The sequence below is a fragment of the Taudactylus pleione genome, unplaced genomic scaffold, assembly GCF_031769625.1.
Source record: "Taudactylus pleione unplaced genomic scaffold, aTauple2 ptg000862l, whole genome shotgun sequence".
In the NCBI taxonomy this organism is placed as follows: domain Eukaryota; kingdom Metazoa; phylum Chordata; class Amphibia; order Anura; family Myobatrachidae; genus Taudactylus; species Taudactylus pleione.
Window position 1 is genome coordinate 3008147 of NW_028285264.1, and position 23748 is coordinate 3031894.

The 23748-nt window shown below is 46.4% G+C and overlaps 1 protein-coding gene across 1 annotated transcript in view; it reads left to right on the forward strand.

Moving 5' to 3' along the window:
* Positions 1-23748, forward strand: part of LOC148474246 (uncharacterized) — a 424182-nt gene that overhangs the window by 222284 nt on the left and 178150 nt on the right. Inside the window, exon 6 of the mRNA XM_088458892.1 lies at positions 969-1004. Coding sequence (XP_088315018.1) covers positions 969-1004 — 36 coding nt within the window. The remainder of the gene's footprint in view (positions 1-968; positions 1005-23748) is intronic.

Genomic DNA, 23748 nt, shown 5'->3' on the forward strand with positions numbered 1-23748 from the left:
GTGTGTATGTGAGTATGAGGAGTATGTGTATATGTGTGTGTATGGGAGTATGTGTGTGTATGTGAGTATGAGGAGTATGTGTATATGTGTGTGTATGGGAGTATGAGGAGTATGAGTATATGTGTGTGTATGTGAGTATGAGGAGTATGTGTATATGTGTGTGTATGGGAGTATGAGGAGTATATGTGTGTGTATGGGAGTATGAGGAGTATGAGTATATGTGTGTGTATGTGAGTATGAGGAGTATGTGTATATGTGTGTGTATGGGAGTATGAGGAGTATGTGTATATGTGTGTGTATGGGAGTATGAGGAGTATGTGTACATATATATGTATGTATGTATGTGTATGGGACATACTTGCCTACCCTCCCAATTTGGTCGGGAGCCTCCCGAAAATCGGGGGCCGCTCCCGACCTCCCGGGAAGGCAGGCAATCCTCCCTGCCCCCGGCAATGTGCCCGCACCCCCCTGCGCTTTTAAGTGCAACCCGAGGCAGCAGGGGGGCCGGTGAGGCGATTCGCGCTGAATCGCATCATCGTGGCTCCACAATGCCATTAATCACGGCATTGTGAAGAAGGGGCGGAGCCACGATTGTGATTGTGCTGTCACGCACCCATGCTCCGCCCCCAATGCCGCATCATGTGCTGGGCCCCGCCCCCTTTGGCCGCGTTACGCCCCCAGCCCTGTAAGCCCGACAGCTCCCTCCCGGAAGAAGGGAGCTAAATGTCGGCAAGCATGGTATGGGAGTATGAGGACATTTTTGTTTACTCCACTGGCTTCCAAATATCCTGCATATAAGAGCTTCACTTTCACTCACAAATGCCCACAGTACAGGACTAGTGGTTTAAATGATTTTTATATAATTATTATACTCCATATAATTCTTCCCCCAGTTGTATTGCTATATTTATGTATTACCGCTGTATAATCGCGCTGTGACCTGACTCCCATCTCTTACTCTCACGCAGGTGACAGCGGCAGGAATGTGTATGACCTGGGATACGGTAAGGTGTCTCTATATACTACATATTGATGACTGTATATACAAACACGACGGTGTGTAGGGCTGTGAGGGGAGAATCTGATGCCGACCTCAGGTCATTATTATCTTAGGTCAGAGTTGGAAAAAATACTTTTTTTTTTTGGACAGTTTTTTTGCATTAATGTTATAATGGAATAAAATATCTCCTGCTTATTATTTGAATACTATAAAACTTTGCTAAGTATTAGAGACTTTGATCAATCAAGTTTTTAATGTTTTCTAACATTAACAATCCACAGTATTAGACTTTTTTTTATCTCATCAATAGAGAGCCAGACTAAGGGCCGATTCATCACCGATCGCAAGTGCGATTCCGCACGCAGTCAGCTGATTGTTGTGTTCTGCGTATGCAATCGCAATGCGTGTGCGCAAAGGTTTCACTGCGATCGGACTGCGATCACAGTGACTATGCAAACCCATCGCAGTGTGATTGACAGGAAGTGAGCGTTTGGGGGGTGACGGGGTCGTCGGCAAAACTCAGGCATGTCAGTGCATTTTACCGCTGTTTCAGAGGCGTGCATAAATTATCCACTGCGACGGCATACGTAGCTTGAGCTCCCACTGCGTGTGACGAGCTTAGCAACTTCTAGATGAGAAACCGAAAGATTGCATAAGAAAAGAGGTGTTTTAAACCTCTAGGATGGGGGCCGGCATGTATGCAAATTACTTGTGGGAGTTAGCCTATGGCAAGCAGGGGCGGGTTTGTAACAGGAACATTATATAGTGGGATAAAAGTGTGGGCCAAAGCCTCTTTGTTCCAGATTCCTCCAGGACAGGGAAGTGCATTGTGTCAGTTGTCATTTTCCTTAATAAAACTCTCTTAGTGCTTCTCCTTCTTCTCTTCTTCTCTCCTCCTTTTCCTTATTGTATTTAGTCTCTTTTCATTTACTTCATATCATTGCTTTTACTTTTCCTTTCTGTCCTCAATCACTGTCTTTTCTGATTTCTTGTTCTGCTGGGGGTGGGTGTAGCTATGTCCTGCCTAGTAATGAGCCTCCCCAGACCCTGGTCCCTGGCTCCACAGTGCCCCCATGTTATTAGGAGCTGCAGGTGTGGTTCCCCTATTGATAGTTCTATCCCCCCTCAGGCTGCAGCAGCTTTGTGGAAGGTGTGCCAGTGCGGGGGAGGGGTGCTTCCCTTTAGTCCTTAATGCCCCTGGTCAATATTATCTTTGTGGCTGCAATCGCCAGCACCATAGGCAAATGCAGGAGGGGTTTATGAGTGCCTTACCTGAACCCCCCCTCAGCCCACACCATGATGACTACAATAGAAATAGCATATAATACTAAAGTTGCATGTTTTTTAGGATCCCCTCAGTGTCACAAATGAAATAACTAGCACTACAGTCCCTGTTGATCTTTTAAATGTGTCAGCCAGTAGAAAAAGTTAACAAGCCAGTAATGAATATTGTTGTGCACCAACTAGATCTGGAAAACATGCACTGTACGGGGTGCACTGATATGGATCACCTATTGGATCAATTATTAATACTGGATAATACACCATCCAGTACATAGGGGACCAATCTGTGCATCTGTGTCCAGGACAGAGCATGGTTTCTTTTTCTGCCCTCTCCCAGATTCCCCAACTTGCTCATATGATCTGTAAAGGAGCCGGCACATGGAATAAAAAGATTCAGCTCAGACAGGATGGCTCTACTTCTACATATAATTACTTACTGTGTCTGCTGGTCCTGTATATGCCAGAATTATATCATTCAGTACATTCGTATGATGTATTTTATAGATGGTCTAAGTGCTGATTATGCCTCTTAATGGTAGAAAACAGTTGCAGCAAACAGTGTCAGTATTATGCTGGGCATTGAGGTATCATTGGGGGAATAGAATGCTTTAGTGATGCGTTATATGACAGTAAGGGGTAATGGCTTTGACTCTGCTTTATTTATCTATAGCACCTAAGATCTAGCTTTTATCTCCTTTGAATCATATTATCAGTCAATAGAGGAGATTGTATTATATACTGTATTCTGAGCATTTAACTTACAAAATAGACAGAATACATGTGCTACAGTGAATTTCTACAGGGTGCACAGCTTATTATTGCAATCACTGCCCCAAGCAGCTATCACCGGGAAGCTCCATTCTCAGCTATGCTCCTACTTCGACAAATATACATTGCTGGAGGTCACGCAGCCTTCGCGTCCTGCCTATGAGGGGTACAACGCGTGCAAAGCAGCTAGTTCAGTTCGTCAGGGCTAACAGCAGGCGTCTGGGGAAAATGCTTCGCCTTTAATAATTCCACATTAAAATGTCGTTTTCGTCACCTCTGCTTGCGATGTGGTGGCAATCACCCAGTTGCCAAGTGTTTCAAGGGGGGTGCCCAGCAGCAGCCTGCACAGCCAGCAAAAGGCACAAGTGCTAAGTAAAGTTCCATCCCCTGTCCGTGTCACAGCGATAGCAAAATGGTTGAGTTGGTACCCGGTTCTGCAGGACGCAGAATTTTCGTTAAAAGGCTTCAGTTTTGGTTTTCGTTTACCTATTTGCAGGGATGTCGACACATATCCGCCTAGAAATTTGAAGTCTGCCTTTGAATTGCCTCACATTCTTAGGGAAAAAGTGGCTGGCGAGGTTAGCGCAGGCGCATTGCTGGGCCTTTTGCAGAACCCCCATTAGGGATCTTGTGAATTCCCCGGTGGGAGTGGTTCCCAAGAAAATTCCAGGAAAATAAGGGCTCATGCAACATCTGTCTTATCCGCCAGGCTCGTCAGTAAATTATGCCATACCAGTTGAGGTTTCCTCGGTGGTGTACCAGTCTTTTGACGATGCTTTGGACGTCATTAGGTGTTATGGTCCGGGCGCACTGATGGCTAAGATAGATGTTGAGTCAGCTTTTCGTCTACTTCCTTTGCACCCAGAGTCATTCCAGTTTATGGGTTTTTTAGCTTGGACAACGGATATTGCATAGACAAATGCTTGCCTATGGGGTGTTCTGTGTCCTGTGCGTTTTTCGAGCATTTTAGCACCTTCCTACACTGGTGCGCGGAATTTATTTATTTAATTTTTGCGGTAGTCATGGAATAGCCCACTATCTCGATGACTTTCTGTGTGTCGGCCCTTCCGGTTCAGGCAGATGCAGTTATCTTTTGTTTTCTTTACGAGCGCTGTTTTTTCATTTGGAGTTCCCGTTGCTGTGGACAAAACGGAGGGCCCTTCCCCTTGTCATTCCTGGGTATCGAGATCTGTACCTCGGTGGGTTCTTGTCGCATTCCTCTCGATAAGCCTGTCAAGTAATGCCATAGCGGAATGCACGGCTTCCAGTAGAATTACCCTGCGGCAGGCGCAATCCCTCCTGGGCCTGTAAAGTAATTCCAATGGGCAGAGCTTTTTCACGTAAATTGGAAAGGGCCACGGCTGGTGTCACTAACCGAGACATTTGCTACGTTTATCCTCAGAGATTAAGCAGGACCTCTCTGTCTGGGTCTCGTTTCTTGGGGATTTTAATGGCGTTCGGTTGTGGATGTCTCCAGCCGCTGACAATTTGCAGCTGCAGCTGTTCACCGACGCAGCAGGCACCACGGGGTTCGGATGTTACCTTGATGGCTCCTGGTGCGTTGGCCGTTGGCTGGAAGAATGGGTGGGAAAGGGTTTGACTAAGGACTTACTCCTTCTCAAACTCTTTCCCATAATGGTTTCCTTGGAAATCTGGGGGGAATGGTTACGCAATCGCAGCATCATTATCAGGTGTGACAACCTGGGCATGGTCCATGCGATACAATCAGCAACATGCGGCTTCCCTGCTGGTTTTGCGCTTGCTAGCGCAGCTGTGCTCACATGTTTGCGCTGTAACATCATGTTTAAGGCAAGACACATTCCTGGGGTGGAGAATGAGATAGACGATGCGTTATCACGTTTCCAGTGGGCTAGGTCCCGATCTGTGGCCCCTGGTGCTGACGTTGTGCTTTGCCCCTCTTATGTTTGGCAGGTGATCGAGCCGGCATGGAGGGCTAAGCAGAACAGTCTTTAGCCCCCTCCACATTGCGAGCATATCGGCAGGCATGGAATGAATGGGAAGATTATTCCCGTAGCAGCAAACAGGCAGGTAAGAGTCAGCATCGTTCGATGCTTTCTTTTATTTGGAGTCTCCGTTTGGCTGGCAGATCCAGGGCTTCTGTTGCGCGCTCTTTGGGGGGCATTGCATTTTATTGTAAATTGAAGGGCCAACCTGACTTTACTAAAAGTTTTCTGATAGTGAAGGCTTTAAAGGGTTTGGCACGGGTCTCCCGGCCAGTAGCTGACCGTAGGAGACCTGTGGACGCTCATCTGCTTCCGGCAGTATTAGGGGCGGTTCTCGGAGTGGCTCTTACTGCGTATGAGGCGGTCCTGATTCAAGTGGTGTTTTCGGAGGCTTTTCACGGCACCTTGAGGGTATCGGAGCTGGTGGCATCATCCAAATGGGTTGATGCCGCCATGCTCCTCTCGGATATCCTGGTCAGTGAGAGGTCTGTTCTCTGTAGGATTCGGCAGTCGAAGACCGACCAGACTGGTAGGGGTAGGTGGATCTCGTTGGGTCCATCTAGGGACGAACAGATCTGCCCCGTGGCACTAGCTATGCAGTATGAGTTATTGCGGCCGGATGTTCCTGGTTCATGACTCATGCATATGGACAGGACTCCGCTTACCAAATACCAGTTTGGTTGGTTTTTGAAGAGGTGTGTATCAGTTTTAGGCCTCCCGCCTCAAGATTTTGGTACACACTCATTTCTGATCGGAGCCGCAACTTCGGCGGCAGCTGCGGGTTTCTCGGCATCAGAAATTAAGGCCCTAGGACATTGGAAATCGGATAGTTATAAAGGTTACATTCGACCTAGGCATGAAGGCCCTTTGTTTAAAGTCATTTCACAGTCTGTTCCGGTTACGTTTATATTTTATGCTTGCCTGGTTTTTGTCTTGTCTCATGTACTGTCCTGTCTTGTCTGTTACCCCTGTCCGTCCTACTCGGGATTAGCTACTCGCCATTGCTGGCAATGGGAGTCTTGAGGGATTTTACAATTTTTACCTGAACTGACGGATTCAATTCGGCTATTCTCAATCATTTAATTAGGCCATAGTCCATCCCTCAGCAGGTTTTTATTTTACCTCTTGCCGAGTTCACCTGTTTTTTCCCAATTCCCCCCCACCCATTCTTCCCCTTTGTGTCTTCTGTTTGTCTCAGCCACTTCAAATAGTAAAGTCGGCGACCAATAGAAAATTTTTCTTTTTGGCAGATACTCACTTATGTTCTATCAGATCCCACTAATACACCATAAAATTTTATTGTTTTATGACAATTACTAATTTTTTATTTACTGCTTTCCTCCACCTTTAGGATTGCTCTTTGACACGCAGGACATTTGGGTTATAGGCCACTCATATATTTTCTGGGCTGCTAGGTTTGAGTTCAGATCAAGCTCCAATTTTTGAATATTCAGCTAGGGTCCGTTGGATAGGTTCCAGAGGTATGAGATGGCATTCCTTTTGTCCTAAACTGTTAGAGTATGCAAGGCTTTTTGGTAGGCCACGTATTTTGGTGGCTTATTTAGGAGGCAACGACTTAGGGCAGAGGTCCACTGTAGAATTACGAGTTGATATTGTCAACGATTTGGCGAGGGTGCTATCGGCCTGGCCCTTGTGTAAATTAATTTGGTCTTGCATTGTACCTCGACAGGTCTGGCGTGGGGTTAGGAGTTTTCCTGCTAATGATGAAGCTAGGAAGAAACTTAATTTCGCAGTTGCCAAATTTGTGATGGCCAATTATGGCCGTTTCATTTACCATAATAACATTCAATTTCGATTTAGTTATATGTATAGACCTGATGGAGTTCATTTAACAGAGGAGGGTGTGTCATTGTTTATTGGGGATCTTTTTGAGGAGTTGGCGTTATTGGGGTAGTACTTGGTATGGTGGCGGTGCGGCGGTTCTATAAGCTGAACCTTGCTGTGGCGGGAAAGAACGGCAGGTCGCCAGTCCGGGTGCAATTATGATTTAAGGGCGCTCCCTTCGTTGACTGGTAGTTGGCTGTACCAACCTAACGGGGGGCAGTATCACCACCTAAACGGGTGGGAAGTCAAGATGGGGGTGAGCGTTACCTTTTGTTGATGATATGAGTTACATGGTTATGTGTATGCACTCTGGGCGATCTACGCCTGCTATGCCTTTTGTTGTTTGTGTGTGGGCATAGCAGATCTGGCGGATTCCTGGCCGTCCTTTCTTTGCCACCATACATCCTTAAATAAATAATAATTATTATTGCTCCAATAAATCGCCATCAAGTTATCTGCCAAATCCACGTCTCAGTGTCTTTATTTTATGTTAGTATGATAAGTGGTTTGCACACATGACAACACCTCATCCGATAGAAGGTTTAGAGAAACCGAAAGATTGCATAAGAAAAGAGGTGTTTTAAACCTCTAGGATGGGGGCAGGCATGTATGCAAATTACTTGTGGGAGTTAGCCTATGGCAAGCAGGGGCGGGTTTGTAACAGGAACATTATATAGTGGGATAAAAGTGTGGGCCAAAGCCTCTTTGTTCCAGATTCCCCACCCTCCCTCCCCTATAAATTTTGGTATGTTGTGGGTTTGGTTTTGGGTGGCGGGAAAGAACGGCAGGTCGCCAGTCCGGGTGCAATTATGATTTAAGGGCGCTCCCTTCGTTGACTGGTAGTTGGCTGTACCAACCTAACGGGGGGCAGTATCACCACCTAAACGGGTGGGAAGTCAAGATGGGGGTGAGCGTTACCTTTTGTTGATGATATGAGTTACATGGTTATGTGTATGCACTCTGGGCGATCTACGCCTGCTATGCCTTTTGTTGTTTGTGTGTGGGAATAGCAGATCTGGCTGATTTCTGGCCGTCCTTTCTTTGCCACCATACATCCTTAAATAAATAATAATTATTATTGCTCCAATAAATCGCCATCAAGTTATCTGCCAAATCCACGTCTCAGTGTCTTTATTTTATGTTAGTATGATAAGTGGTTTGCACACATGACAACACCTCATCCGATAGAAGGTTTAAGGGTCAGACCTTGTACAAGTGTGCGTAGGGCTGCGATGATACTCTGTTACTGATAGTTTTGCTATTTTGCTAAGTATTACAGATGTGTGTAAGGGGATGTGGGCGTCCTTATGTTACGCTGTGACGACATAGCGATTGCAGACATAAGCATATTTTCACAGTGGATCTGCATGCGATTACCAAGCTGCAATTGCAATAGCAATCTGTAATGAATAGAGATGAGCGGGTTCAGATCTCAGAGATCAGAACCCACCTGAATTTCGGCGATCTGTGGCGATTTGAGCCAAGATCGGATCTCCCTGCCTGCCACGGATCCCTAACCCAAGGCAAAACCTCATGGTGCCGCTGTCGGGTTGCGAGGTCTTGTATTGAGCTGGCTTAACTCTGATTGGCTGAGAGAGCCGTCTGTCACGGCTCTCAGCCAATCAGCATTAAGCCCATTTAATATGCACAGTTGCACACAGTCAGGAAGGAAAAGAAGATGGCGCCCACCATCCCCCGATGCCTGACACCGCCGGCACCCCCCACTGCCGACACCGCTGGCACCCCTACTGGCATCATCCACTGCTGTCAACACTGCCAAAACCCCTACACTACTGCCTCACGTACTGAGGACACCGTCAGCGACTCCCACACTGCCGACACTCCCACACTGAGGACACCACCAGCACCCCTGCAATGCTGACACTGTCAGCACACATGCACTGAGGACACCGCTGGCACCCCCGCTCTGCCAACACTGCCAGCACCCTGCATTGAGGACACACCTGTACTGCCGACACAGTCAGCAAACCTGCACTGAGGACCCTGCTAGCACCCCCGCTCTGCCGACACCCTGCATTGAGAACACCTCTGCACTGCTGACACAGTCAGCAAACCTGCACTAAAGACACCACTGGCACTGCCGACATCGCCGGTACCCTTCACTGAGGGCACTGCCAGCACCGCAGCACTGCCATTCCATGTACTGAGGACACCATCAGCAACCCCTGCACTGCCGAAACAGCCAACAAACCTGCAGTAAAGACACCACTGGCACCCCCTGCTCTGCTGACACCACTGGTACCCTGCACTGAGGACACAGCCAGCACCGCAGCACTGCCATTCCATGTACTGAGGACACTGTCAGCAACCCCGCTCTGCCGACTCTGCTGTCACAGTAAGTGCACTATTGGTGTATCCAACCCACACTGTGTAACACACTGTATCTGTGTTGGAAATTGGAAGCTTAACTGACACATGTTAGTGCCGCCCACTGTGTCGCTTAGCTTAGTCAGCCAGCTAGCTGGATGCAACCTATTGGCCATAACTAGATAAATAAAATAATATTGTGAGGTTGTCAAAAATGATTGGAAATAACTGGAAATAAATGTTATTGAGGTTATTATACTGTAGGAACAAAAACAGGCCCATTGTATTTGATTTTAGCAGTTTTTATTTTTTAAGAAAAAATCCAGATCCAAAACCAAAACCGAAAACAAAACACAGAAGTGAGGTTTTGGCAGAACCAATCCAGATCCAAAACCAGGGGAGATCCAAAACCAAAAAACGGGGGTCGGCGCACATGTCTAGTAATGAATCAGGCCCTGAGTTTTTCTTCCTTCCATTCATCTCAGTAGGGCTGAAGGTTTTGAACTGAAATAAACATGACGGAGATGAAACGATGAGAAGTCTCGCTGTGTGTTGCCTCTTTATGTGTTGGAGTGTTTACACCCTGAGAATGTTAGTTGTGGTTTTCTCCTGTCCTATAGGATTGTTAGGGGAGGAGTTTGTGGAGTATTAGCTGATACTAGGCAGATTTAGTTTCTCTCTGATATGGTTCACCCTCCCCATTTCTCTATTGTGTATGTAAATTTACTGTATTAGTTCAGCTCACTCAAATGAAGACCACAAGCAAAAACATATGCAGAATAATGCCAGGGGGAATCCGTTGCAATAGGCTTTTTTGAAGAGGTCATGATGCCGGGTCTGTAGACACAGCCTAATAAAAAAAATAGTTTTTTTTTTTTTTTTTTTCAATTTTGTTTAAACCAACCAACTCTGTTTTAGATTTATTTTGTTTACTAATACCACTTTTATACCAAAGTTCTGGGTCTGGCCTGGAACAGGCACTGTTCACACCTCAGCCGGGCCTGCAGAGATCTGGCCCATACGGAGTTCCAGTTGACGCTTGGAGATGATGTCATCTCCAAGCGCACTGAAGCAGGGCATTTGGGACCTGGATTGCACTGTTTACACTGCAGGGTGCCACGGAAATGACCCATGGCCTATCCTACATAGTACCTATGTTGGATTCCTGAGTTGATGCGCATCAACCCAAGATTTTTATGTCGGTGTAAAAGGGTATTAGTGGAAAGAATGTGATCTGCCAAAACTAAACCCTCTCTTACCTCTGGTATCAGACCCTGGGCAGGATGCACTAACATAGTGTGGTACATCCTGCCAGACATCACATCACATCACTACTGATCACCTATGCGATCAGTACCATAACCAGAGGCAGAACTATGGGAGACAATGGAGGCACCTGCCGCCGGGCTCCAGCTCTGAAGGGGGCACCTCCTGCATTGTCCACAACATATTCACCCCACTTAGGGCTGTAACTATGTACCCGGAGTGTACCTTCATTGCCCTTCCCGGCACCTGAGAAGCCACCATACACTAGTGTAGAGCTCCATGTCAGACCATCAGCTGCTGCCTTCGTCTATCTGTAGCCTGTCTTATGCGAATTGCTACATTACAGTGTCAGCGGCTGTGACAGGGGGGTACCAAATTATATCTTGCCTCCGGGATGAACTTACGCCACTGACCGTAACCGATAACTCTTCCAATAATAGCAGTTCTTTGTGATCAGCACTGTGCCCTGGACTTCAGGGCTTATGACCCAGGAGTTCATCAGCGCATGCGCAAAGTGACATGGCGGCCGTGGGGCATGCTGGGGGATCTGATCAGATCCCTCTTAAAAGCGCAATGTGGTAGGAGCCCATATGCTCCTATATAGTGTAATGTCAGCAAAAGCTGCCATTACCCTCCTCATCAGAGCCACGGTGGCCACCCAATAGTGCATATGGAAAATGCAGTAAAACCACAGAGACCGGGTTTTTATTGCATTTTCCATTTAGTGCATCCCTGTCATAGAGGTAATGGCGTACACCACAGGGGGTCATTTTGAAATCCCAATAAGTCACCCGTTGTTTGAATCTTACATTATGCTAATTCACTCACTTAACTACTAACTAGAAATAACCACACGGACACCTATGTGGAATTAAAAGAGGACACAGCCGAAATGTATTGATCAATTTGTAATTAGAAAGATGGTGGCAGTAAAAAGCAGTGCTCCAAGGGCACAGCCCGGCAAATATATGTGACTAGATTCCCACCCGGCGCAAACTGGCCTGAGGCAGAACCTTTTTCCCTTAATTGGCACAGCATTAACCCCTCCCTAAGATGATGGCCCGGTCCCCCCTAAGGGGAATGATGAACTAGCCGCTATCAAAAGGCAAATGCTACCCAGGCACTCTTACGCTGTAATAGGCCACCCAGGAGCACAGCTTCCCGCCAGGCTGCACCTCCACCTGTTGGAAGGAAAAAATTTAATTTGCACAATCCAACAACATTAACAAGAACTACATAAAAAACAGCTTAGTCGGGTGTGTGGGGTTCCAGAACTGGAAAAGAGGAAGATGGCACCTCTTCCAGACTATTTATAATGCATAGTAGGGGCCCTGCCCTTTATTGCTGCCATAGGCTATTATTTTGGTGGACACAATCCTGGCTACGCCCCCTCCTCTCATTTAACCCCTGGTGAACTAGCAATATTCCATCACTAAACAGGGTGCTTATCTTTCCTCAAACTTAATCAAGTATTTGGATCTAATAAGTCACCCGTTGTTTGAATCTTACTTTATGCTAATTCACTCACTTAACTACTAACTAGAAATAACCACACGGACACCTCTGTGGAATTAAAAGAGGACACAGCCGAAATGTGTTGATTCATTTGTAATTAGAAAGATGGTGGCAGTAAAAAAGCAGTGCTCCAGGCCACAGCCCGGCAATATATGTGACTAAATAAATAAATGGCAGATCCCCACCTGGCGCAAACTGGCCTGAGGTAGAACTATTCTCCCTTAATTGGTGCAGCCTTGACCCCTCCCTAAGATATTGGCCCAGTCCCCCCCTAAGGTAAATGACCACTCGCCACTATCAAAAGGCAAAAGCTACCCAGGCACTCTTATGCTATAATAGGCCACCTAGGAGCACAGCTTCTCTGCCAAAGCTCGGCTCAAAGAGCCGAGCCCCGCCATCCATCAGGAAATAATCGCATACCAAGGAAGACTGCAGCGTTTCGAATAGAACACTCTAGACCTGCGCCTGTGAGGTGTACCTCATCGGGCCTATAAAAACTCTTCTCCTGTAAGCAATCGAAGGTGCCAATATAACACGCCCACCCATTAGTGACCAGACTAGGTATTACCGCCAGCCTACCCTTCTGCTGGTCATCTCTAGTAGACTATTTTCAGGTCCCTCCTAATAGCAAGTATAAATGCAATGCAATCGCAAGTACCCAGATCATTGCCCCCCAAATGTACAACCAATAGGGGCCCCAAATCTGTCCATAAAACATCTAATAAAGGCCACCCCAGCGCATGCCCCTAACACCGAACCACTGAACCTAATAAATGCGGTGCCTGAAATATTAAAGGATGCCTAATAGACCAATAGATACTGGAGATGAGTGGGTTCGGATCTTAGAGATCCGAACCCACCCGAACTAAGGGGATCCGAGTCGGCTCGGGTTTTCCCATCTGACTCGGATCTGAAAACGAGGCAAAATGTCATTATCCTGCTGTCAATTTATCACGGGTTTTTTATTCTGTAAAAGGTCCCGCGATCGCCGCTATTTTTCATTCTGGCTGTGGAGCGTGCAAAGGGAGGGAGCTGTGAGCTGTTGCGGTTGCTATAGGGGCTGGCTGGCTACTACTGTCAATATAGGGGCTGGCTACTGTACTGTGTTGTCCAGGGGGTGCTCATCTTCACCCACCCCCAGTGTAAAAAAAATATATATATATTATTTTTTTTGTGTGCATGATAGCCACACCTGGCTGTCACCGTCATCAGCATAGATGTGCAGGGGTGCATGGGCTGTATGTGCTGTGAGTATTGAGCACAGTCACATGACAGGAGAGCAGGATCCATAGACCAGTCTTGTAGCTGCCGGCAGCAGTCATGATGATGATGTAAGGTCGTCAATGTCATCTATGGAGGCCGATGTACCAGGGCTTAAGTCAGGCTAAAAAAATCTACTTTTACCCTGTTAAAGCAATAAAAATTTAAAGCTAAATCAGCTTTAGAGAAACAAAAAATTGACAATATGCCATTCACTACACGAAGTGGCAAGGAAAGGAAAAGGCCAAATTGGAAAGGGTATTTGAAATTCTAAAACTTTGGGGCCAAAAAAACAAACAACAATCAGTCCAGTGTCACCAAGCTGCTCCCTTCTATCTGGATCCAAGCGCCTGCAATCTCCACCACCAACACCTGCATCATCATCAACATCCTCATTCGTGATTGGAAGTAATTTAAAAAAACAATTGACTATTAAACAGTCCTTTGATAGAGGAAGTAAGTATAACAGCTGTCACCCAGTTTCACAGCGGATCACTGACGCCATGACGGCTGTGCTAGTATTAGATGGTGAAGTAATAAAAAATGAGGATGATAGTGTGGAGGAAGAGCAAAAGGAGGATGAGGGGGAAATTTGTGTTCTATCTGACGCTAATGTGGATGTTGTTGATAAGGATGTGGTTGTGTAAATCAGCCACCAGTGGCAGCAGTTCTTACTAATGATAAAAAAGCCAGAAAAGCAACATCTTGGGTGTGAAATTATTTTAATCTTAATTCTGACAACAGTTTTGAGGGCATCTGTTCCATTTGTAAAGCCAAAGTTAGCAGAGGAAGGAACGTTAACCATCTAGGCACCTCCTCCCTGTTACGTCATTTACAGCAAGTTTATGCAATTTGTTTAACAAAATTATAATGTGTAAATTAATAACAAGCAGCCCAGTATCAGCTACCAGCAGTTTGGACCATAACATGCAATCTCCACAACCAACACCCTCATCATCAACCTCCTCCTTAATAATTGAAGGTAGTCCTTCCAAAAATGTTTTGTGGGGGCCCAAACAAACCAAGGAGTTCAGCCACGAAAGTGTCAGTCCTAGTGGCTAAAGTGCTTGGTTTGTTACACTGTGCAGGTCCTTTTTACTATCCCACATAAGAGTGGGTGGGAGGGACAATTCCATCTTGCTCCTCTTTCCTTTACATTTGACACAATTTGGGGCATTGCCGACTGACATTATTATAGTTTATTAAACTGCCATCCTCTCTGCCACTGCTGTGTGATAATGTCTCATAGATGTCCTATATTTTTTTAAACTGCCGTGCGTTTGTCCCACTGCTCTATAGCTTACTTTAGCCAGCCAGCTCGCTGCAGCCTTTGACCTATATTGGCGAAAAATAATGAAATCTATATTGGGAGCTGTCAGATGGTTAAAAATGCATAGAAATGCCTGAAAATCATTGTTATTAATGTTAATAATACTGTAGGAACAAAAATAGGTCCAAATTATGTGGTTTTAGCTGTTTTATATAATTGTTTGGAAAAAATACAGATCCAAAACTAAAAAACAAAACACCAAGGATAAAGATCCAAATCCAGATCCAAAACTGGGGGAGATCCAGAACCAAAACCAAAATACGGGGGTCGGCGCACATCTCTAATAGATACATGAATGTCCCATGAACCACACCCAACAGTTAGCATTTCTATAAACCTGCAAAAAGGGGTTAATCACGCCCGGATAGGCTAATACAATTTATAGAAAAACAGCCTAGCCAGGGGAAGGAAAACAATAGTTGGGTGACTCATCTGAAGGTGAAAAATAGAAAACCTCTGTGATGGAAATCTGAAAAGCCCCTCAAGCTCCCTAGCAGCAGTAGGCATAAGGCCCCTGGGTTTCCCAACAAACTCGCAAGAAGCGCTGCTAACTATGCAACTTATCGCCACGCAACTATTCTTGTAGGCTGACGACTACCATCGACCTAAAAGTTCTAAGGCGTCCATGAATCACCTGCAGCTGCCATGCAGACTGCCGCCCCAATCCTGAAAAATGTGTGCCAAACTGATCTAGGGCAAATCTGAAGCAATGAAACAGTTGTGAAAGACCCTTGTAAAGTAAAACCTAGAAAATGTTGTCTGAGTGGCGTGGAAGAGCCAGCGTGCGCAGCCTGGGGTCGTAACCTATTGAACGTATGGCCAAGCTGACTAGGATTGGTGGAAGGGTGGGCTGTAGCTGGGATAGAGGTCCATCGCCCTTTTGCAACCTGATCAGTTTTTTAAATCTATGAATATGACACAATTACAGGTTATACTGAAAACTTAATTCTCAAACAACAACCCATTGATGTCTAACTCCTCTTATTTGATAACAACCCACCAATTATAAAGATCCCTAATTAAGCTAACCAAAATGCCAAATTAAAGAGTTGTGCCTCTTAATAAACCTATGCGATCCCCGACCCTGTAACTATCAGCTCCTTTAAAATTGATAGCTCAATAGGTCTTCGCAAAATCACTTAGAATGATTCGCTCCACCCCTGACCTCTCCCTACCTTAGCTAATAAAAAAAAACCATCAGTTCGAGACCGACATACCAGGAAACTTTGTAAAATAAGAAAATGCTAGACTGAGCTACCGACATGGACGCTCTGGAACGAATTTGCTCATGCCATGGAATGGCGAACCTCCCTTGGCCAGGTAAGCCAGAAAACCTTGCTAAACATTACAAACCATCAACTAAATCGTCAGCGTATACATGGTCAATGACATCAAAACAAACTACTTAAATTCCAGTGCTACAACCAGCCCATTTTAACAGGACCAGGGTAAGCCATCTATCTCAACAAAAAAGGGGGAGGCCAGCCCCCAAAACCCAATCCATGGACGAGACAAGGACATCTGCCATACCATACTCCACTCCTGGAACTTGACGTGCCCTAACATCCATGCTCCTGCGCAAACACACAAAGAGTTGAAAAAAAGCAAACTCAAAACCGGAGGGGACCCAGCCCTGCAAATATTGATAGCATGAACTACACCTAAAATATTACTGCATAAAATAATCCTCCTGCTGCCGAGTCAGGTAGCCCAGATTTCGATTGCAACCATGATTGGAAAAACAAATTCCAAAAACAGCAAACTGGCAGTTAGATCTTGTCACATCCATGAATCCGGGTAAGTTCTCGCATACAGCTGCCCCCCAATAACTCCCCTAAAATGACGGAACTAGACGCATCCTTAAACAACTGAAACCCATAACATTATACCTGAGCAGGCAGCCAATTCTAACTTCCTCTGAACTCCAAGAAACATTACCAACCAAACGTGCAGATCCTCCCACAAGTCCTGAGACAAGCGCAAATGGCGAGAGATTGAATCCTGGCTAATGGAGCGGTCAAAGCGACGACAATTTCCTGGCAGTAAGTACTACTCTACAATCAAAATTCATGGCCTATAAGCGATTGCAATTGCTTTAGTGACATTTCCCCAATTCACAAACTTTATCCAAAGGCAATCGGCAAAGACCTAGCAAAGTGTCTATATGTATCCCCAGATAGGACAAATGTGTAACAGAGACCTCAGTTTATTCAAGAGATAGCGGTACGCCGAGAATCGATAAAATACACCTGTAAAGAAAAAGTAAATCCTTGCAAGCTAAAACCACCAATTGGCCCCACTACCAATAAAGCAACCAAAAAAAATGGGCCACCCCCCAGTGACGTGTGCGTGCTTTCACGCACCATTGCAAAAGTGAGCTGCAACAGTCGACAAAGTAAAAATAAACAGAACAACCCGTTGGAAAGAGATTATCTACAGAATGAGTTCCGGCGACACAAATTCCCATACCAGAAAAGATACGGAGTGAAAGTGGAATTATAACAAAATGTATTCAATATCCACTTTAGCCCGGGGAGCTCACTTACCAAAACTTTGCACCCTCTCCAGTGCCTGCTCAACGAATTGGTACAGCTCTTGGCAAACTGCCTAATCTAAATGCGTCGTTGACAGATCACCGTTCCGGGTAGGAAAGATGCTGGATAAATCTATACGTGCCCATCACCCTCTTAGGTACAAACCCCAAAGGCGAGGTACAAAATCCCTTCCCAGGGAATGACCAGAAAGGGCCACACATGCGCCCTAATCTAAGCCCAACAATGCAAACTCAACAACCAAAAAGAGCATTGCGGGCGGAGTCCACCCTGTGGATGTCAAACCCTGCACTTGGGTATTAAGCATAGACCTTCTACTAAACACAATACCATCCTTAGATGGCTGTACTGCCCCCATAGAAGTGGTACAGTACTTCTCTACAAATAGATAGAAGGTGAGCACACCCACTACACCCGGGCTGATGATAAAACCGTACTTCCCGCCAATGCAAGATTCTACCTCGGAGAATCGCAGCCCTCCACCATACACACTAAACCACCTGACCTATGCTAGCAAACAAACTCCCCACAAACAAGATCAAACCAGTGTGAAGGTCTGGGTTTGTTGTGGACCAGGGGTGGTGACAGGAGTAGACACAGAAGCATATTTAAATGAAAAGGTGGAGTTTTTAATAAGTGATTCAGCAGACATGGGAATGGCACTGAAGTGTACTTGATAACTGTGGTGAAGCAAATGGGAGAATGTCCAGATAGTGACAGGCAGGAACAGTCCAGTATACAGGTTTGGTAAGCTGTAATGAATGCAGGTATGGTGAGCTGTAACAAATGCAGGCTGAGGTAATGAAGTCCAGCTGGGAGTGAAGGGAGGCAAGGTGCAGGGAAATAGCAGGTTCAGGTACTCAGGCAGGTGAAAAGGTATATGGAGGATGCAGGGTAAATCCAGCAGGTTGGAGCAGGCAAGGTTCAGGCTAGTAGCGTAAACAGTCAGGCAGGTAAGGCACAGGTACTCTCTCTCAGCCGCAGCTGAGAAACATGTTGCACTGGCAATGAATGAAGGCTCTGGACTTTCCTAAATACCTGGTGCCATGCTGTGACTGGCTGGAAAGAGCACATGACCCACCAGGATTGGACAGCTTGAATCACATGACCTGAGGCAAGATGGCACCCATGCCAAATGGAACAGAAACACCACCAGGCCTCAGTGACAATGTGCCCGCATAGAACCACGAGCAGCCAATGCCCCTCACCAAACACCAGCACCCCTGCCAGAGACCCCTCGCAACAATGACCTCACAGGTAATACCCAGTGACCACCATGCTGAGAAACCCTGGCACAACCAGCTTCCGTCAAATGCATCCCATCAGGCCTATAGAGATGCTTATCACAGTACCGTATTAAAGGATGTGTAATGACAAAACCTCCATGAGACAGCATAAATTTAGCCACTGCAGCATTGATCTTCTTACGAGCCTCATCCAAAGACTTAGGATAACGAGCGCCATGCCACTGCTGCCTAGGGGTAATGCAGGACCACATAACAGTACAGAAAGGCCAAGCACCCATAATGAGGAGGAGGTCTGACACAATGTTAAGCCATAGATCAAGGGAATCCTGGAACCAATATCGTTCCCACCGAGATGTATTACCAGCACTTTGGGGACACCAAATTGACACACAATGGTTACCAGTCTGGGCTTGAGGAACTCCCAATGCAGACCCCTAAAACCTAGCCAACGAATCCTTGCTGACACAGGCCATGACAATTGGTCCTTGTCATGGGTGGACTTAGCTGCCCAAAATACAAATGAGTGACCCACGATCCAGACATCCCTAACATCAAATGTCAAACCTATAACGGCCGGGGAAGGAATGTAAAAGAAAAAATTAGTAATTTAAGATAGAGTAATTAACAGGAAAGTAACAGACTGGAGCATAACACAAAAATTTTGGAAAACTGATTGTAACTAAATTCTAAACTAAGAAGTAATTAATGTTTAGTTTGAAAAGACTAATCAACTAAAAATAACAAACTTTAAATTATAAAATTAAGTAAGTTTTATTTAATATCCAGTTTAAGTTTAGCTGACTAATGAAACATTGATCAAACAAATTAAAATTTAAAGTTTTTAATCTAAATTGGCATGGACAACAGTAGAGAACGATAATGAAAAAACCAGGGAGGGTAGGGGGGGGGGTGGGTTGGGTGGAGAGAGGAAAAAATGAAAACAACTCGGCGAGAGGTAAACCAAAAACCTGCTGAGAGACTGTATGGTTGGCCGAATTAGTCTGAATTAGTCAGTTAAAAAGAAATCCCTCAAGACCCCCCCACTCATTACAAGAGACAAGTGGCAAGTATTACCCTAGTAGGATGGACAGGGGAGACCTAACAAGACAAACGACCAACAGATAGATCAAGAAAACAAAACAAACAAACCCATGACACATAGGCAGACAAAACGGCAAGAAAAACACAACAGTAGTTTCAGCCAGTGGCAACCGGCCTAACATAACGCTTATACCAAGCCGATTTCCATCGCCCAAGAGCCATGATCTGCGGAACCGACAAGCCAGCTGCGGCAATCCTAAAATAATGTGTGCCGAAATCCCCTGGGGAGAGGCCAATGTGGAGCAAACAGTGTCTAAAAATGAAATAGAACTGATATTTGGTAAGAGGCGAACTGTCAGCATGAAGCAACCATGCGACGCCAACTACAGGCCGCAATGCCAGGTAAAGTTTTACCAGATGGACTGGGCAAACATGGTAATCTTTGCAAGCCATTAGGAAGACCCAATGGCCGTGACCCATTAGATCAGTTTTAGAACGCAAAATTTTGCACAACCCGGCCCCCTCCCCAACACTGACGTCTGAACGGGACATGGGAGAAATCGCTAATTTAGAAGGGGCAACTAGTTCCGATATTTGGAAGGCGTCATGAAACGCCATCGAAAATGCCAAGCAGAAAAGATTAACCTCAAAATGAGAAACCACAGCTGAAGACACGGCAGCTAGAAGCTTAAGCAATAGGGGAACATCAATCGGCCATCTCTTATCAACTGGCCTTAATAACCACCCTTTCAGGTGCGAAAAGAAAGAAATACCGCCCGGTACCGACCAGAGACATAAAGACTCCAAACAAAAGAAACATTGAGCTATGCGTGCTCTCACCTCTGGGTCCACGGTGATGGTGGTAGCTTTCCCATTTGGACCAAGCCTTCCGATAGGCCCGCAAAGTAGCCGGAGCAAGGGATTGCTCAGCTAGTCCCTCCATGCCGGCTCGATGACCTGCCAAACATAAGGGGGGGCAAGGCTCACCAACTAAACAAGCCTCAGGAGCAAGCAACCTAAATCTGTCCCACTGGAAATGGGAGAGCGCGTCAGCAATATTATAGTCCAAGCCTGGATTGTGAATAGCCTAACTGTGCAAGCAAGAGTAAGGCTGGCAACGAAGAGGCGCACTGTCCATTAACAGCGTGCACATCGCCTAGGTTGTCGCATCTAAAAACAATACTCCTATCACGCAACTCAGGAGCCCACAGTTCCAGCGCCACCATAATGGGAAACAATTGCAGGAGTAGCAGTTCTTTAGTTAAACCCCTGGAAAACCACTCAGCCGGCCAGGGGGCAGCGCACCATGCCCCTCGCAGGTAACACCCGAAGCCCAACAAGCCGGCCGCATCAGTGAACAACTGTAAATGAGAGCTGGGGACGGAAGGGGCAGCCACAATAGAACACCATTAAAGTCTGCTAGAATAGAGAGCCAAATAAATAGATCCCTTTTTATTTCAGCAGAGAGCCAAATTAATGGTGTGCCCTGAAACCCCCCGCGGTGGCTCTCTGGAGCTTCCTGGAAAATACCCTACCCATAGGAATCACCCGGCATGAAAAATTGAGCAATCCCAGGAGAGATTGCGCTTGCCGCAGTGTCAACTTACCCACAGCCAGGCAATCCTGAATGGAATGTTTTCATTTGAGAATTTTCTCAGCCAGAAGTTTGCAGCAGCCATCCGAGGTATCGATTTTGATACCCAAATAGGACAGCCGGGGGACAGGGCCCAAGGTTTTATCGCGGGAAATCGGAAGACCAAAAAAAGAAAAAAGGGCCTGAATGGTCTCTAACAAAACCCCACAATGAGGAGAATCAGCAGGGCCAATGCACAGAAAGTCGTCCAGGTAATGGGCTATGCCGCGCCCCCCGGTACCAACCTCGACGCACCAATGCACAAAGGTGCTGAACATTTCAAAATAAGCACAGGACACGGAACACCCCATAGGCAAGGACTTGTCTATGTAGTATCCATTGTCCAAGTGAAAGCTCATGTACCTGAATGAGTCAGGGTGCAAGGGCAACAAGCAAAAAGCCAATTCAGCATCGACCTTGCCCATCAATGCGCCGGGTCCATGCGGCCTGACTAGCTCCAGCGCTTCATCAAAAGACTGATAAGACATCGAGCAAAGCTCCTGCAGAATGGCATCATTAACTGATCAGCTGGATGGGCAAGACAGATGCTGAATGAACCTAAAAGAACCCGGCGTCTTCTTAGGGACTACGCCGATGGGGGACAATACCAAGTCTGCCCTTGGTGGGTCGAGAAAGGGACCAATGATGCAACCGAGCCGCACCTCCTTAAGGACTTTGGGCCTCATTCAGATGCGGTCGTAGGATGCAAGCGGTCGCTCATAAACAGGGCGGCCGCTTGCATCCTGAATGGCCGCCTCCAGGTCGGTCATTAGGCTATGGGTTAACACCCACAGCTCAAATCTGTTTTGAGCAGGAAGCTCCCCACTGACATCACTGATGATGTCAGTGGGGACGCCCACAAAATGGCAAGCGTTCCGTAAGGCACGCCTCCATTTGGCAGGGCACGCCCCTGGCCCACCCAGCAAACGGAGCGAGCTGTCAATCAACATCGACAGCTCGCTCCATCTGCTTCGAGCCCGCTGACGATGGGTGATCCATCATTAGCGGGGGCTCGCACATGCGCACGACAGAGCAGTCTCCGTCATGCGCATGCCCTGTGGACCAACATCGAGTCGGTTGTGAGCGCTCGGCGCTCGCGACCGACTCTGAATAAGGTCCTTTGTCCCTAACGATGTGCGGCAGCTCTATTGCTGATCGAAGGTTCCATGGAGAACCCAAAGGCACAACTGAAGCTATCGGCAAACGGAAACCAAACTTAAAACCGTCACTCAAAAACTGCACCGCAACTGCCAGTAACGCATGCAGGGGGGGTTTCTGAGTACCTAGAAACCCCCCCTGCCAGGCCAATCCATCCCCACAGTGCACAAGTATTTATTTGTTTTTTTAAAGTGAGACAGAGACCTTTGTCTCTGTCTCATCAGGGCCGGTCTGTGAGCTCCGAATGGGCAGCTTCCGTGTAGCTATGGGGATGGCTGAGAGCTGTACAGGGGCTGCAGCTCCTCCCTGACAGCTCCCATGTGCCAGTGATGTCTCACTGCTCTCCTCCGAGTCCTCATCATCTGCTCAAGTCCAGACAGCATGTAATCAGCACAGCCACAAACATCATCACAGGTACTGCACCTCCCAGCTCTGTTTATACCATGGGTGTGGGGGGAGGGTCTGTAGTCCGAGTGTGTGTAATGTGCAGTACTAGGTGTCTGTGTGTAATCTGCTCTGTAATCTGCTCTGAGTGTCTGTGTGTAATGTGCAGTGTATCTGCCTGTGTGTAATGTGCAGTGTGTGTATGTGTGTAATGTGCAGTGTATCTGCCTGTGTGTAATGTGCAGTGTGTGTCTGTGTGTAATGTGCAGTGTGTGTCTGTGTGTCAATGTGCAGTGTAGGTGTATGTGTGTAATGTGCAGTGTGTATGTGTTTAATGTGCAGTGTAGGAGTCTGTGTGTAATGTAAAGTGTGTGTCTCTGTGTAATGTGAAGTGTGTGTCTGTGTGTAATGTGCAGTGTAGGTGTCTGTGTGTAATGTGCAGTGTAGGTGTCTGTATGTAATGTGCAGTGTAATGTGCAGTGTAGGTGTCTGTGTGCAAAGTGCAGTGTAGGTGTCTGTGTGTAATGTGAAGTGTGTGTCTGTGTGTAATGTGCAGTGTAGGTGTCTGTGTGTAATGTGCAGTAAAAATGCCTGTGTGCAAAGTGCAGTGTAGGTGTCTGTGTGTAATGTGAAGTGTGTGTCTGTGTGTAATGTGTAGTGTAATGTGCAGTGTAGGTGTCTGTGTGTAATGTGCAGTGTATCTGCCTGTGTGTAATCTGCAGTGTAGGTGCCTGTGTCTAATGTGCAGTGTAGGTGCCAGTGTGTAATGTGCAGTGTAGGTGTCTGTATGTAATGTGCAGTGTAATGTGCAGTGTAGGTGTCTGTGTGTAATGTGCAGTGTAGGTGTCTGTGTGCAAAGTGCAGTGTAGGTGTCTGTGTGTAATGTGCAGTGTGTGTCTGTGTGTAATGTGCAGTGTGTGTCAATGTGCAGTGTAATGTGCAGTGTAATGTGAAGTGTGTATGTGTGTAATGTGCAGTGTAGGTGTCTGTGTGTAATGTGCAGTGTGTATGTGTGTAATGTGCAGTGTAACTGCCTGTGTGAAATTTGCAGTGTAGGTGTCTGTGTGTAATGTGCAGTGTAGGTGCCTGTGTGTAATGTGCAGTGTAGGTGCCTGTGTGTAATGTGCAGTGTAGGTGTCTGTGTGTAATGTGCAGTGTAGGTGTCTGTGTGTA